Consider the following 13,423-nt stretch of genomic DNA (forward strand, 5'->3'; position numbering starts at 1 on the left):
TCAACAAAAGAAAAGCCAGAAAAATGAGAACCGATTCTCGAGGTAACAAACCATACACAGACGCCAGCTCCAAGATAACTGAATGCCGGGAGATTCATCAGCTGGGGACCTGAATGTGGCCACTACAACTATGTTCAAAAAAGAAAGGGAAACATGCTTATAATGAAAAGATGAAGGTTTCAGTAAAGAAATGAAGAGATCTAAAATTCTACCTGAAGAAGCTGGCAAACAGAGGGCAGGATAAACCCAAAGAAGGTAAAAGAAGGAAATAATATAGACAAGAGCAGAAACCAATGAAACAGAAAACACAATGGAGAAAATGAACCGCCTTGAAAAGGTAAATGCAGTGGTGGGCTTTGCCAGTAGAGGGCGCTGGAGGGACTACGAGGCTCGGCAGCACAAAGGGCTTCTTTGCCAGGGTTGGTGTGCTTTCCTCCTTCCGAAGGGCTGCTGTCTGCAGTGTGCTGGGGACCCAGAGGGGCCTGCCCTCAGCAAGGTCTTCTGCCACCCAACAGGCAGCGTCCTGAACCCAGTTGCCACACCATATCCTTGCAGGGCAGGGAGGTCTCTTCCCAGTTTGCCCCTTCTTAGGGTATTGCCCTCAGCCCTAAAAGGTAGTAGTAGCTGCACTTCCTACAGTAGCTATTTCTGCACTCATTGTTAACCACCTCTTTCTAGTAAATAATTTTGTGAATTCCATTTTCTCTGTTCAGATTACCGGTGTGGTTTCTGTCTCTTGACTGGGCCGTGACTGAAACAGATGTGGTCAGGAGCAGGTTCAGCTCCCCATGACTTGCAAAGGTGTCTGTAGTACTTGTAGCACTCCTAACCGTCAATCCAAACACCACATTGTCAATGGAGTAGACCGACATGATGCTTTCATGGGACACCAAGGTGATCAAGATCTTCCTGGACTAAAATATGGAAACAGCAGAAGTGATACAGCCCTGAAGCCAGACAGTGCAGGGGGCCTGTTGGCCCTGACAGGCAAAAGCAAACTGCTTCTAATGGCCCCTGCAAACTGGTACAAAGAAAAAGCACCAGGGGTCAAAAGCTGTGGACCAAGGCCAGAGTCTGTGTTGCATAAAGATACAATATTTGCAGAAAGACACTACATTCAGGACTAAATCTGTGATCAGTGTAACCACTGAATTATGTTTATGAAAGCACATGGACATTTTCCAAAATCCATCTGACTTTTCTACTTTTTCTAAATGTCTTAAGTGGGGATATGAAAGGTAGCTCCATTCCTGCATTTTTAAAGTTCTTGATGGTGGCACTAATTTCTATAAATTCCTCAAGGATGTAGAACTGCTTTCTGTCTTGGTAGGAAAGTTACAGACACTTCCAAGCAGCCTCTCCTACCATAATGCCCACACCCCTCCACCCCGCAGGCCAGAGAATCAACATGGGGATTCTGCCCATTGTCAAGCATGTCTGCTCAATTACACATTCAGGGACCACAAGATGAAACTGGCAGGTCCTGATTTCAGCAGTCACCATGACTGTTCTAGAGAAACAAAAGCGGGCCATCCAGGCTGAGCATGTGCATGGAGGCAGTCAGACACAGGACGGATTAAGAAAGGAGCTGGAGTGCAGGACATGGAGGGAAGAGACTAGGAAAGACTGAACACTTCTCAACCTCAGACAATGGAGGACCCCAGCAGCGGGCTACATACTGTTAGCTTTGTTTGGTGAGCAAAGGGGAAATACCAAGAATTACCAGGAGAACGAAATGACCAAAGTCAGCTTAATCTTTCAAAAACACAGACCAAATGCACGGGAAAACTAGTTAGAAGGCTAATGCCATTGCACACACAAGGAAGTGAACACGGTAGGGCAGGAGCAGAGAAACGAGGGTGAGTGATCTGGAAAATATTCCAGAGTCTACAAAAGACGACAAGACTTGGCAACCGGTAAGATGTGAAGGATGAGAGAGAAGCAGGATAAGCCTCACTGAGTGCCGGTAACTGCGAGGATGCTGGTATTAGAAGAGCAGGGACACTGGGAATCGAAACAGAGCTGCCCGTCATTCTGGATAATATTATTAAGTTGTTACTATGACGTGATAGAATTTATGGCAATTTCTTTGCTTTCCTTCAAACAGTTTTGCTTTTCATTAGAAACACAGAAAATAAGGTATGGCATTTTTCCAGGAAAGTTTTAACCTAAAAATAGGGAACAAAGGCAGGAAAGACAAAAGATTACTTAAAAACAATAAATGGTCTCCAATCTAATACAGATTGGTCCTCTGGCAACAGTTTCCACAATACGCAAATGTAACATACTTGGAAACATCTGCTCTTTTGAAAAACAAACTACTGCTATATGTTATTTTCTTCCTATAGATTTTTACGGGGAAGCCTGTATTTCTAATGCAATGTAGAGTGGTGGCTGAAAAGGTGGCCTCTGGGCCAGTGTGCCCAAGTTCAAATTCTAGCTCTGCTACTTGCTATCTGTGTGTCTCTGAACACATTATTTCACCTCTCTGTGTTTTGTTTTAAAAGAGGACTAAAAAGAGCACACAGGGACTGAGAGGGTTATTTTGAAGACTGAATGGCTTACAAATGAGTTAGTACAAGGCACTTAGAGTTATGTATGCCTCTAGAGTCACTCATACAAGTAAGAACCCTATAAGTTATATTGATGAAATAAATTAAGCTTTCCTCATTCTATTATTTAAAAACTAACGTGGGTGGGCTCCTGGTTGGCTCCGTTGGTAGAACATGAGACTCTTGATCTCAGGGCTGCGAGAGCTTACCTTAAAAAAGTAACACTGGACAGCTCAGAAACAAGGAGACTACTGATCCATGAATTTATTTGGAAGTGCTTTTAAATATCAAGGAAGGAGGCATATTCTTATGTCTAATACTTATGAACTGAAAGCAAGTACTACACCTACGTTTAAGCTTATTAACTATTAATATAAAACAACCTGACAGAAATAGAAAAGTTCTAGCAATTGATAGCAGACCAAGGGCAAACTGAGAAACTCTGCAGCCAGATTTAAGTCCTATCAACAAACAGGGACAGGGACGGGTGAGACATATGTGGCCTTGATTGCCCCACCAAACAAGTGGCAGTCTCTAGCTCACACTGCCCAAGCAGTAACTCATTATGAAGACGGCACAGGTCCGTATTTTATCGGAGACCAAACACACTGACCACTGCTTATAAATGAAGTTGAGCAGACAGTCTCGAGAGTCACTTGGGCAGGAATTAACAAGCTACTTTGCACCTTGGATGGTGACCCCCACAATAATCCACGAAGAGAAATGGATAAAAGTCTGAAATGCTGCCCCACTCCCACCATAGCAGACATTCTCTAAACTGTTCTCATACTTTGTCTAATAAATTCTCCTAAGGGGGTCTACCCCTGCAATTGAGAGAAAGGCTATGCAAATATCCTCACTTTGAAATACACTAAAAGTTAGGTAACATTTGTATGTATCTCTAAAGTCTCAGTAGCTGCTCATTGTTTGTTCCAATCTAAAATAGTATGAAATTAAACGTTGCCTTATGGCACCCCCTTCTGGTAACAGGACTGAACTACTGTAACAAGATGAATTTTCACATGACCATTTCCCTCTATGATTTAGATAGTGCAGTTTAGTGGTTACCATAATAAAATGTGTGGGAGGAGAGGAGGGAAGGAGGTTGGGAGAAGCGCGCCTAGTCTACCAGACCAGTACAGCAACGTGAAACAGATGTTTTGAGACTCTGTGACACCACACTTCATTCACCGACTCAGCCTTCCATTGGGCATCTAACCCAGGCCAGCTACGATGCTGAAGTTAAGATCCATGGACAGCTGAGCCCAACCTTGCCCTCAAGAATCTTATGGTTAGGGCGCCTGGGTGTCTCAGTTGGTTGAGTCTGCCTTCAGTTCAGTTCATGATCCCAGGGTCCTGGGATGGAGTTCTGCGGCAGGCTCCCTGCTTAGCGGGAAGTCTGCTTCTCCCTCTGGCCCTCCCCCCTGTGCATGATCTCTCACGATCTCTCTCTCTCTCAAATAAATAAATAAAATCTTACAAAAAAAAAAAAAAAAAAAGAATCTCATGGTTAACAATTACAATGCAAGAGACATGACCTGAATGTTATGGGATCACAGATGGAGGAGCCTAAACCGGACTGGGAGGTATGAGGAGGCTTTTTTTAGGCAGTGATAATTACGTACAGTTTTGGAAGAGACTGTATTAACTGGATAAATATTGAAAGGGAATTTTAGGTAAAAGGAATAGTATAAAAGCACAGAGCTGAGATAATCAATAACATGTTTTAGGGAGAAAATTTTGCTCACTGTAACTAAAGTGAAGCGTCTGTGTTGACTACAGCAGAAAGAATAGAGAGAGGCCATATCACAGAAGGCCACACTCTAGGTTAAGGAGTTTAAATTTTCTCCTAAAAGCCATTGGGAGCTAATGAATGATTTTAAACAACCAAACAATCAAGGTCTGATATAGATTTCAGAAACATCATTCTACGGTTTTAAGCTACGAATACTTCTGAAGTCTCTGATAAAATCTCTAGTAAGCACTAGGCATATGTCCCAAATAAACAAGATAATTCAGTCAAGTAGCTTGAAAACAAAACAAAACAAATTGAAGACATGACTCTGAAGGCAGAAAGGAAAAGTTCCACAAGTTATGTGAAACCATTCAAACTCACCGTTTAAACTCGTCATGGTAGAACTCGGACTTGCAAGTGACCATCTCATTCGACCCCTGCATGTCCTCACGACTTCTGACACCCCCAAACACATACAGCTCCATGGCCACGCCACAGGCCACAGCTCCAAATCTGAAAGGCCACACACAGCGTATCAGCTACTGGATTTACAACTCATGGCCCAATTCCCTAGCTCCTCTTCTGCTTGTTTTAACTCTGCAGTGTTCAGGGTTCCATGAATAGGTGGGTCTTCCTTTTCCAGAAATGGATTTTTCATGTACTTTTATAGAAACCAAATGCCAAGACAAGTGAAAGGTTCATTTGAAAGAAACAGGGCACCTACATGGTCCATGCCCGCATTCTCGTACCTTCTCTCCTTCAGCGGACAGATAGCAGTCCACTGCTGGGTCCTTGGGTCGTAACATTCCACAGATTCAAAGAGTTTTCCATACGACCCTCCACCCATGGCATAGATTTTCTTTTTCATAGCTGCATAGCAGCCGATCTGGAAGGAGAAAGCAAGAGGTGGGGAGGCAACACTTACTACTCACGTTAGACAAGTACCCACTTTAGTCTAGAGCACCACAGGGTGTGTGGGAAAGGATTTGATTTCTAATAGTAGAACTATGGTATTTTCCAATATTAGGAAGACAGGGTTTTAAAAGCAAGTGGAGGAAGCTGTACACGTAGTGTTTGTTAACTCCATCCGATGTGACTGTGCTCAGTGAGATATGTAAATGACCCGAATTTTTAAAGGAACTTTCCAGTCTCTCCATTCTTCCACAACTCTTTGAAGATTCCAAGATTGAGATTCTGTCGAGCAACATGTCATTCAATTCCTGCTCCAAATGAGTTCAGCATAGAGAGTGGGAGCACAGCACCCAAGGTGTAAATACGCACAAGACTGGAAGCTTCGGCGTGAAGAAGAGCCCTTCTCTCCCAGCCCAGAAAATGGGAATAAGGCAGCCCGTGCTCTGAACGGCGAATGGAAGCCATGTTTTCGCTCTACTCTGGATGCAGTGGCCGTGCTTACCTGCAGGCTGTCCCTCCTTAGGCCTGCCTGATCATTAAGACAAGAGGGTTGGCAGACCTGGCTGCTTCCTAGGTTAGCGTGCTCACGAAGCGTGTGTCAAGCACAGGAGGGGGCACAGCGGTGCATCGCAGAGCCCCCGTCAGGGCGAGCTCTCACACGCACTCCGTCTCCTGTCTGGGTGTAGCGCTGATGGCAATGAAGGCAAGCCACCAAAAGTGACAGAAGTCTGTGACCTTCCCTCTTCCAACACTATCGATTGTAGTGAAAGGTGGATGTGGGAAAAGAAGAAAGGCTAACTTTAAAACCCAATCTGTAATCACAAGAATGGTTCTCACCTTTCTAACCATGGTCAGGTCAGGTTGCTTCGTCCAGGTTTTAGAATAAATGTCGTAACACTCCATGGAAATTAGCTCTTTCTCCCCGTCCTCTCCCCCTAAAATGTACAGCATTCCGTCTATCTCCACAATACCAAAATTATGTCGTGGCTGAAAAGACATCAAAGATCTCTTTATATAAAAAGCCGAACACCAGACTGAAAGCAGATATCCACACATTTAATAAAAACTACAGATACCATCACATTCCAGACTCTCAGCAAAGAGGTGTGATGCTCAAAACCATCTCTCTCAGACATGTATGATTTTCCGAGCAGCTCACCTTTCTATCATGAGACAGAACCCAATCTAGGAGTTATTCAAAACAAGGGAATTACATGCGTGATAAATTCACTGGTGGAGTCACCATTTTGTACTCACCATCGCTCACACCAAGAACTATTACCTTCTGGTTCAATAAAACTGTGTTTAGCAATGGGCTAAAGTGCTTCCAAGTTGCTGTGGGAAAGACAAGGAAGAACCCTAGCAAGAGCTCTGCCTTAGAGCCTGGGAGAGGCACGGGGAAGCCGGGCTCCTGCTACGGCCAACTAGAATGACAGAAGCCTAAGGGGAGATTTGTCAACAAATACTTGCTTAGCGTCCTGCTGTCCCCTCTGTGCCCAGTGCTGCTCTAGTACTAAAGACGGAGCCCTCAGCAGCCAGACAAAATCCCCAGCCATCAAGGAGTTTGTGTGAACAATTAAAAAAAATCCAGAATTTGAGAAGGTATCACGTGATACAAAGAGAAAGTAAGTGGGCGGAGACAGAAGAGCTGAGGGGCAGGAGGGAAGGCCTCCCTGGAAAGTGCCACATGGACAAACACCAGTGGAAGCAGAGAACAAGCCACAAGGGTATCTGGCAAAGGTTCCAAAGCAAGAGTGTGTGTAGGTTTGAGGAAACACGAGGAGGTCTGATGGACCAAAGGAAGACACCAAGAGAGAAGCTGGGATGGTGGGCACTAGGGCAGTGAGCACAGGGTGTGGCAGGGTCACCGTCTCTCTCCTTACATACACACAGATGCAAAATAAATGAAAGTGCTCAAGGGAAGACAGACACTCTACCGAACAAATGAAAAAGAACGTTTTACCTCATTCATTGGTGGCAATGCCGTCCAAGTGTTCGCATCTGGATCGTATTTTTCTCCTGAACTCAGGGTCTGCTTATTTTCATCTTGGCCTCCAAATACGAACAAGAATCCCTCTGTAAAAATCAAATGAGACACACGAGAAAGTTGAAACTTCAGTCTTCAATTCCCATCTCCTGCTGAGTATAAATGGCACAGCTGTAGAGACAGTATCTGGAGGTAACTTCTCTAATGACAACAGTAGATTTGAGGTTTTCATCACAATTCATTCGATCCTTGGTGAGCGAGGCTAATTCACATCTGTGGCTCACTTTGGCCATTTCACATCACTCAGTATCTGAGTGGATTCCCACTACCCTATAGTGTGCAGCCCAGACTGGCACCACCTACACAGACACCAAGCAGCTCTATCTATCCTCATCCGCCTGTGATTCCCAGACAACCTTTCATCCACAGCCCACATCTGCTCGTTCAAGACCCAGGAGCACTCCGACCGGGGGCACCCGTGCAGTTCATGTTCAATACAGGATCTAAGAGTCACTGTTGAACTTCCTATTTCAGGTAATGGTGGATTAGGTTATTCATACCAACTCTTGTGCAAAACAGCTAAACTGCTGGACAAAATTTTTTTGTTTTATTTTGTCCTTTTGGACAAAACATTTTTGAAATAAAATAATCTTAAAAGAGAAAAAGGCAACAGGGCAATATGGCAAAGCTGAAAGGAAAAGGGGGATCTGGAGAGGTCACCACCCACAGAAACCATTTTGCTTTGAGGGCATTCACCAATCTGGGAAATTTCCAAACTTTCTTATAATGGCTTTGAGGGCATGAAGGGACAAAAATCAAAACCCCAGGCCCACAGGAAGTATGACTTCTGGCAGGGGAGCCTCTCCAAAGTTTAACCAGAACCAGAAACCAGATTTAAATCTCCTCACTTGTCTAGGAGATCTCAAGGTTTGGGTTTGATTTACAGCAATTCAATTCCAAATGTGCAGTGCTTATAGGCAACTGGAAGAAACAAATGTAAAACTTGTATGGAAGAAAATATCCTTATCTAATCTTTAGATTCTAATATTCTAAAATTTTAAAGCATCAAATTATTCCTACAATTAATTCTTACTAAAATGATCACCACCCAACCAAAGATAGTCGGACAAAGAAACTAGACTCCGTGAAGAACTGACAATAGAAATTAGTCTTACAGAGACTAAATTTCACATATTGGACTCTCCAGAAAGATGATAAAATGACAATGCCTACTATGTTTAAAAATGGAATGACAAATTTTTTACGAAGATTTTATTTATTTATCTGAGTGTGACAGAAAACGAGCGAGCGAGCGAGCTTGAGCGTGGAGTAGGGTCCAAGGGAGATGGAGAAGCAGGCTTCTCACTGAGCAGGAAGCCCAAGGTGGAGCTCAATCCCAGGCCCCTGGGATCATGACCCGAGCCAAAGGCAGACACTTAACCAACTGAGCCACCCAGGTGCCTCCTGAAGGATAAAGTTTAAGAGAACTCTTAGAAAAAGGGGACTGTAGAAGAGACACAGCAGATCTGCAAAAGATTTAAAGAGAATCTCTAGGAATAAAATAAGAAAATAAAAACATAGTGGCGCCTGGGTGGCTCAGTGGGTTAAAGCCTCTGCCTTTGGCTCAGGTCATGATCTCAGGGTCCTGGGATCGAGCCCCGCATTGGGCTCTCTGCTCAGCGGGGAGCCTGCTTCCTCCTCTCTCTCTGCCTGCCTCTCTGCCTACTTGTGATCTGTCTGTCAAATAAATAAATTAAATCTTTAAAAATAAATAAATAAATAAATAATAAAAACATAAAATTTGAAAAGATTAATAGATGGGTTTAATGGCAGATCTGTCACAGTTAAAGAGAGAACTCATTAAGCGGAGGGTAAATCAAAAGAAATCATAAAGAGGGCAACACACAGAGAGGCAAAAACATGGAAAACAAAACAAAGCAGAGGTAGGAGGCTAAGGACAGAGCAAAAGGTGTAGCGATGTTTAATCGGACTTCCAAAAAAAGCAGGGGAAAGAGGACAATGGAACAGAGGCAATACCTGAAGATGTAAAAATGAGTAAGAATTTTCCAGATCTGAGGAAAGACCAAGCCACAGAGTCAAGATGCCCTAAAATTCTATATCCAGTACAAGCATCCTTTAAGAATGAAGGCAAAACAATGACATTGTTAGACAAAGAAATCAATGTTTGCTCCCAGTAGACCCACAACAAAGGAAATTCAAAAGAATGGACCTCAGGGGCACCTGGGTGGCTCAGTGGGTTAAAGCCTCTGCCTTCGGCTCAGGTCATGATCCCAGGGTCCTGGGATCGAGCCCCGCATCGGGCTCTCTGCTCAGCAGGGAGCCTGCTTCCTCCTCTCTCTCTACCTGCCTCTCTGCCTACTTGTGATCTCTGTCAAATAAATAAATAAAATCTTTAAAAAAAAAAAAAAGGATGGACCTCAGAGAAGGCAAATAATCCTAGATGGAAGGTCTGAGGAGTAAGAAGGAAAAACAAAGAAAGTGGTGAATATGTGGATAAATCTACACACTTTCCCTCTCTCTCCGTGTGTGTGTGTGTGTGTGTGTGTGTTCAAAACAGATGAATCGAACTCATTTATATGTAGATACTTATTCATAAACAGTCATATATTTTAATACTGCAAGACTGCGAAACAGTAGAAATGCACTTGGGCTTTTATAACTTGAGAATACAGGCTAGGGTATCTATGATGACTTTCAAAGGAATATAGACAAAGAATGTAACTTCTAACCTGGAAGAGAGGACACAAAGTGAATGACCGCCCCCCACCCCCCAAAATCCATCAATTAAAAAAAAAAAAAAGGCAGGGAAAGAAGAAACACAGTACTGGCTGGACAAATAGGAACCACTCAATCATGTCACAGCTTTGCTCAGTACAACCAGACACGACCCCATCCTCATTGTTCAATGTTTCCGAAGTACCGACCCCTCTAGGAAATCTCAGAAAATCTGTGATATAGGAAACGTTGTGGCAGGTGTGCGTGTGTGAAAATTTTGAATAGGTGTACATATTAAGGGAAGGAAATGTAAGGAAGCTAATTCTGAGAAGAGAGAGCAAGAAAATCAGACACATCCTGTCAGCTCCACTACTGCATTCGCTGCTTATATTGACAATAGGTTCAACCATCTTGGAACCCAAAAAATGATTCCATTTCTGTACTATAGTATAGCTTTAGCCATTTCTATAATATGGAATGGGATGGTATACCTTTCAAACTCTTTAAAGTAATGTTAGTGGGCAAGCAAAGACTATACGGTATGAAGGATTCCAGGAAGACTGTTGCAAGGTGAAAAGGGAGTAGTCAGAAGGCCACAAATACAACCTCTCCTATCACCTCCTTGAGTGAGAGCTTTGAATAAGGTAGAGCTGTTTTCAAACTCGTGGGGGTCAAGTGAAACACGCATTCTGTAGTAAAGTAACTTAAACCATTGCTAATGTTAAGTACTGTTTTATAAAGTCTCACACGAAATGTCTGCTTTGACAGAACACCTTTATTTTTCATAGTTACTGTAGTTCTAAATTGCATGAATTTAAAAAAAAAAAAGGGACTTTTATGGCTCAAGGGAATTCTGTGTTCCGGGTGTGGCCACATAGCTAACGGGTGGTAAGAGTCACTGAATGTTGCTCTTCTATCAGTAAGTCATCAAGTGAAATGCTCTTCCACTAAAGTCTTAAAAATAGCTACATATTAAAGATTCAGGAACAATACAGACTGACAGAAGACACTCTTCTCCTTACAAAGTCTTGAAAGCAAGAGCTACACAGAAGACGTCATCATGGAGATAATAAAATTATCTCTTAAAATTAAATCTCTAAAAGGTTTTGAGTCATTCCGTACAACCCTGAAATCACATATTTACTTGATCTCGTGTTTAAGTAAAATTGACCGCAGAATGGTACCTGCTGAGAGAACTCCGTGGTTAATTCTTGGCATGCTTAAAGGGGCCAGTTCAATCCAAAGCTGCCTATTAGGGTCATAAAGAGGGCACATACATCGCATCGCTGCTGTTGGTTTCCGTGAACTAAGGAAATAAATAATTGATTAGCAGTTAATGTGTTTTATATAGTTCTGCTTATAATAACTATGACTAGTTTTCTGCTCTAAAGAATGCTTAAAACATTTAAAAAAAAAATCTATTGCTATTATGCTTAGACACCAAAAACAATACCACGAATTCCTGTTTACAGGGAAAGAGCTCTTCCCTTCTACGACCTTTGAAACGAAGCACATCCATACTTACACTCTCTCTTCTCCGCCAACAGTCACAATGCACTCCGAGTAGCCCCGGGGCTTGAAGTTTGCGAGCATGGCCTCCCCCTGCTGCGGCTGGCTCAGTGGTATGTTGTTGCACTCTCTGACGATTTCTCGTACTAACGGTTCATTGAGCATCTGTTCCCGTAAGTAGCTGGAGTCTAACCCTGAAACCCACAGCGCTGACATCACGTCCTTCATGTGAACCTGCACAGGAGGGTAGGAAGGATGGGGAGAAAAAAATGTAGGACGCAGCACACAGGGTTTTAGAACATGCGCTTTCTGACTCACGGAAAAGCCGAAATTGTTTAAGGATCAGCAGTGGGCAAGTCACCAGTGCCAGTGCAGCAGGACTGTGCATTACCAACCAACCCCTTTCCTTTCTATTTCCCCATGGCCTTGATAAAGACAAGCTTAACTTAAAGAATAATCAGTTCAGATTTATACGTGAAGTATTGCAGGAAAGTTCCAAGCAGCTTTCTTTACACCCAAGAGGGTCACTGGGCTGCAGGGGCCTTATTTCACAGAGTTGGACATGCTAGGAGTTCAATCGCATTTACGGGAACATTATACAAAGCAATAGCTTAATTTAGACCGGGATAACAGAAAATCAAAATCCATCAACATTAACATTACAAGAAAAACAGAAAAGCGAGAGTTCAGAAAAAATTCTGAGTACTATGTATTTCTTCATTATTATTGTTAAAAAAATACCTAACACATATAACATGAATTATATACCTTCCATGATGGCTCATTAAATTTGATCTCATGGGCTACAGCATTCCACATACACGAGGTGAAACTCCTTAGTAGACTAGTTTTTCTTGGTTTTGGAACAGTCATTTGAAGGTATACTGTTCCATGTCCTGAGTGGTAAAGCCAAGAGTCCTTGAGGAATGAGGTTCAGATTGGCCAGAGGTTGGACTGCCTCTAGTTTCTGTGGCAACCTCACCGGGACAGCTAGTGACTGTGGTCTCTCTGAGCAGCAGTGAACTGAGAATTCTCCTATCACCTTTTCTCATCTACCCAACTAATGTGGAAAACCAAACGCGAACTGTACTGCCTGTCCTGAGATTACAACCACACAGGAGTGTGGATTTCTTTTTCATTCCTGTGTCACAGTTTCCGTCTGTATTCCGTCCACAGTTTCTACATAAGCCTATAGGATTTTAAAAATTACAAGATAGTCACTAAAACCTAAGTCAACAGTTGCTGAGAACCACTAACAATGCGATCATATTTTTTGAAAACTTCCCTGACACCTAACATGGTTCTTTCTTCACATACAGCAATTGAAGCTGGTGTCTATCAATATTGGTCTTCAAGCTCTGTGATTCTGCTCCCTCCCCCACTGCAGTGACAGTTTGGATCTAAAGCCTGGTATTCTCTGAGACCCTTCCTTCCCAGCTGTTGCTCCCAGAACCTTCCCCTCTGACTGCACTGGCCCACCGCAGCATGCTCTCCGGCTTCCTGCTGAGTGGTGTCGATCACTCCAGGGAGAGCACACACCACAGACGTTCCTGATGTCCACTCCCCTGCCCCCTCTGCCAGAGCTGTGTGGGCCCCTCTCACTCTGCTGCCCGTGTCAGAGTCCTGAGTCCGCCCAGTAATGGTGCAAAGATGGGTACTGAACAAGAGAGTGGGAACCCTGAATTTCTAAACTCCCCAGCTTAAGCTTGAAAAGCATCTTCCTGCTAAAAGGAATGCAGAAAGGATATTATGGCCCTTACAAGTATTAATATTCCCACTGGCATATTATGAGTTTCATAAGCTTTTGTAATCTGGTCTGAAAGAAACAACCACTTGATCCTACGCAATGGCCCTAAGTAAAGATGTACCACAGACATCTTTTATCTTATTTTTGTTAAAGATTTTATTGGAGAGAGAAAGCAAGAGAGGGCATGGGCGCAGGGGCAGAAGGAAAAGGAGAGAGGGAAGCAGACACTCCTCTGAGCACGGAGC

At 43.3% G+C, this 13,423-nt stretch overlaps 1 protein-coding gene across 3 annotated transcripts in view; it reads right to left on the reverse strand.

The window, feature by feature from the left end:
* Nucleotides 1–13,423, reverse strand: part of GAN (gigaxonin) — a 60,135-nt gene that overhangs the window by 18,367 nt on the left and 28,345 nt on the right. For all 3 annotated transcript variants that reach the window (XM_082711042.1, XM_082711044.1, XM_082711043.1), the window contains 6 exons: nucleotides 11,448–11,665; nucleotides 11,107–11,228; nucleotides 7,163–7,275; nucleotides 6,037–6,186; nucleotides 5,037–5,173; nucleotides 4,669–4,800 (listed from right to left, as the gene is read on the reverse strand). In XM_082711042.1, the coding sequence (XP_082567168.1) occupies nucleotides 4,669–4,800; nucleotides 5,037–5,173; nucleotides 6,037–6,186; nucleotides 7,163–7,275; nucleotides 11,107–11,228; nucleotides 11,448–11,665 (872 nt within the window). The remainder of the gene's footprint in view (nucleotides 1–4,668; nucleotides 4,801–5,036; nucleotides 5,174–6,036; nucleotides 6,187–7,162; nucleotides 7,276–11,106; nucleotides 11,229–11,447; nucleotides 11,666–13,423) is intronic.

This window comes from Mustela nivalis, assembly GCF_964662115.1.
Source record: "Mustela nivalis genome assembly, chromosome: 18".
NCBI classification, from domain to species: domain Eukaryota; kingdom Metazoa; phylum Chordata; class Mammalia; order Carnivora; family Mustelidae; genus Mustela; species Mustela nivalis.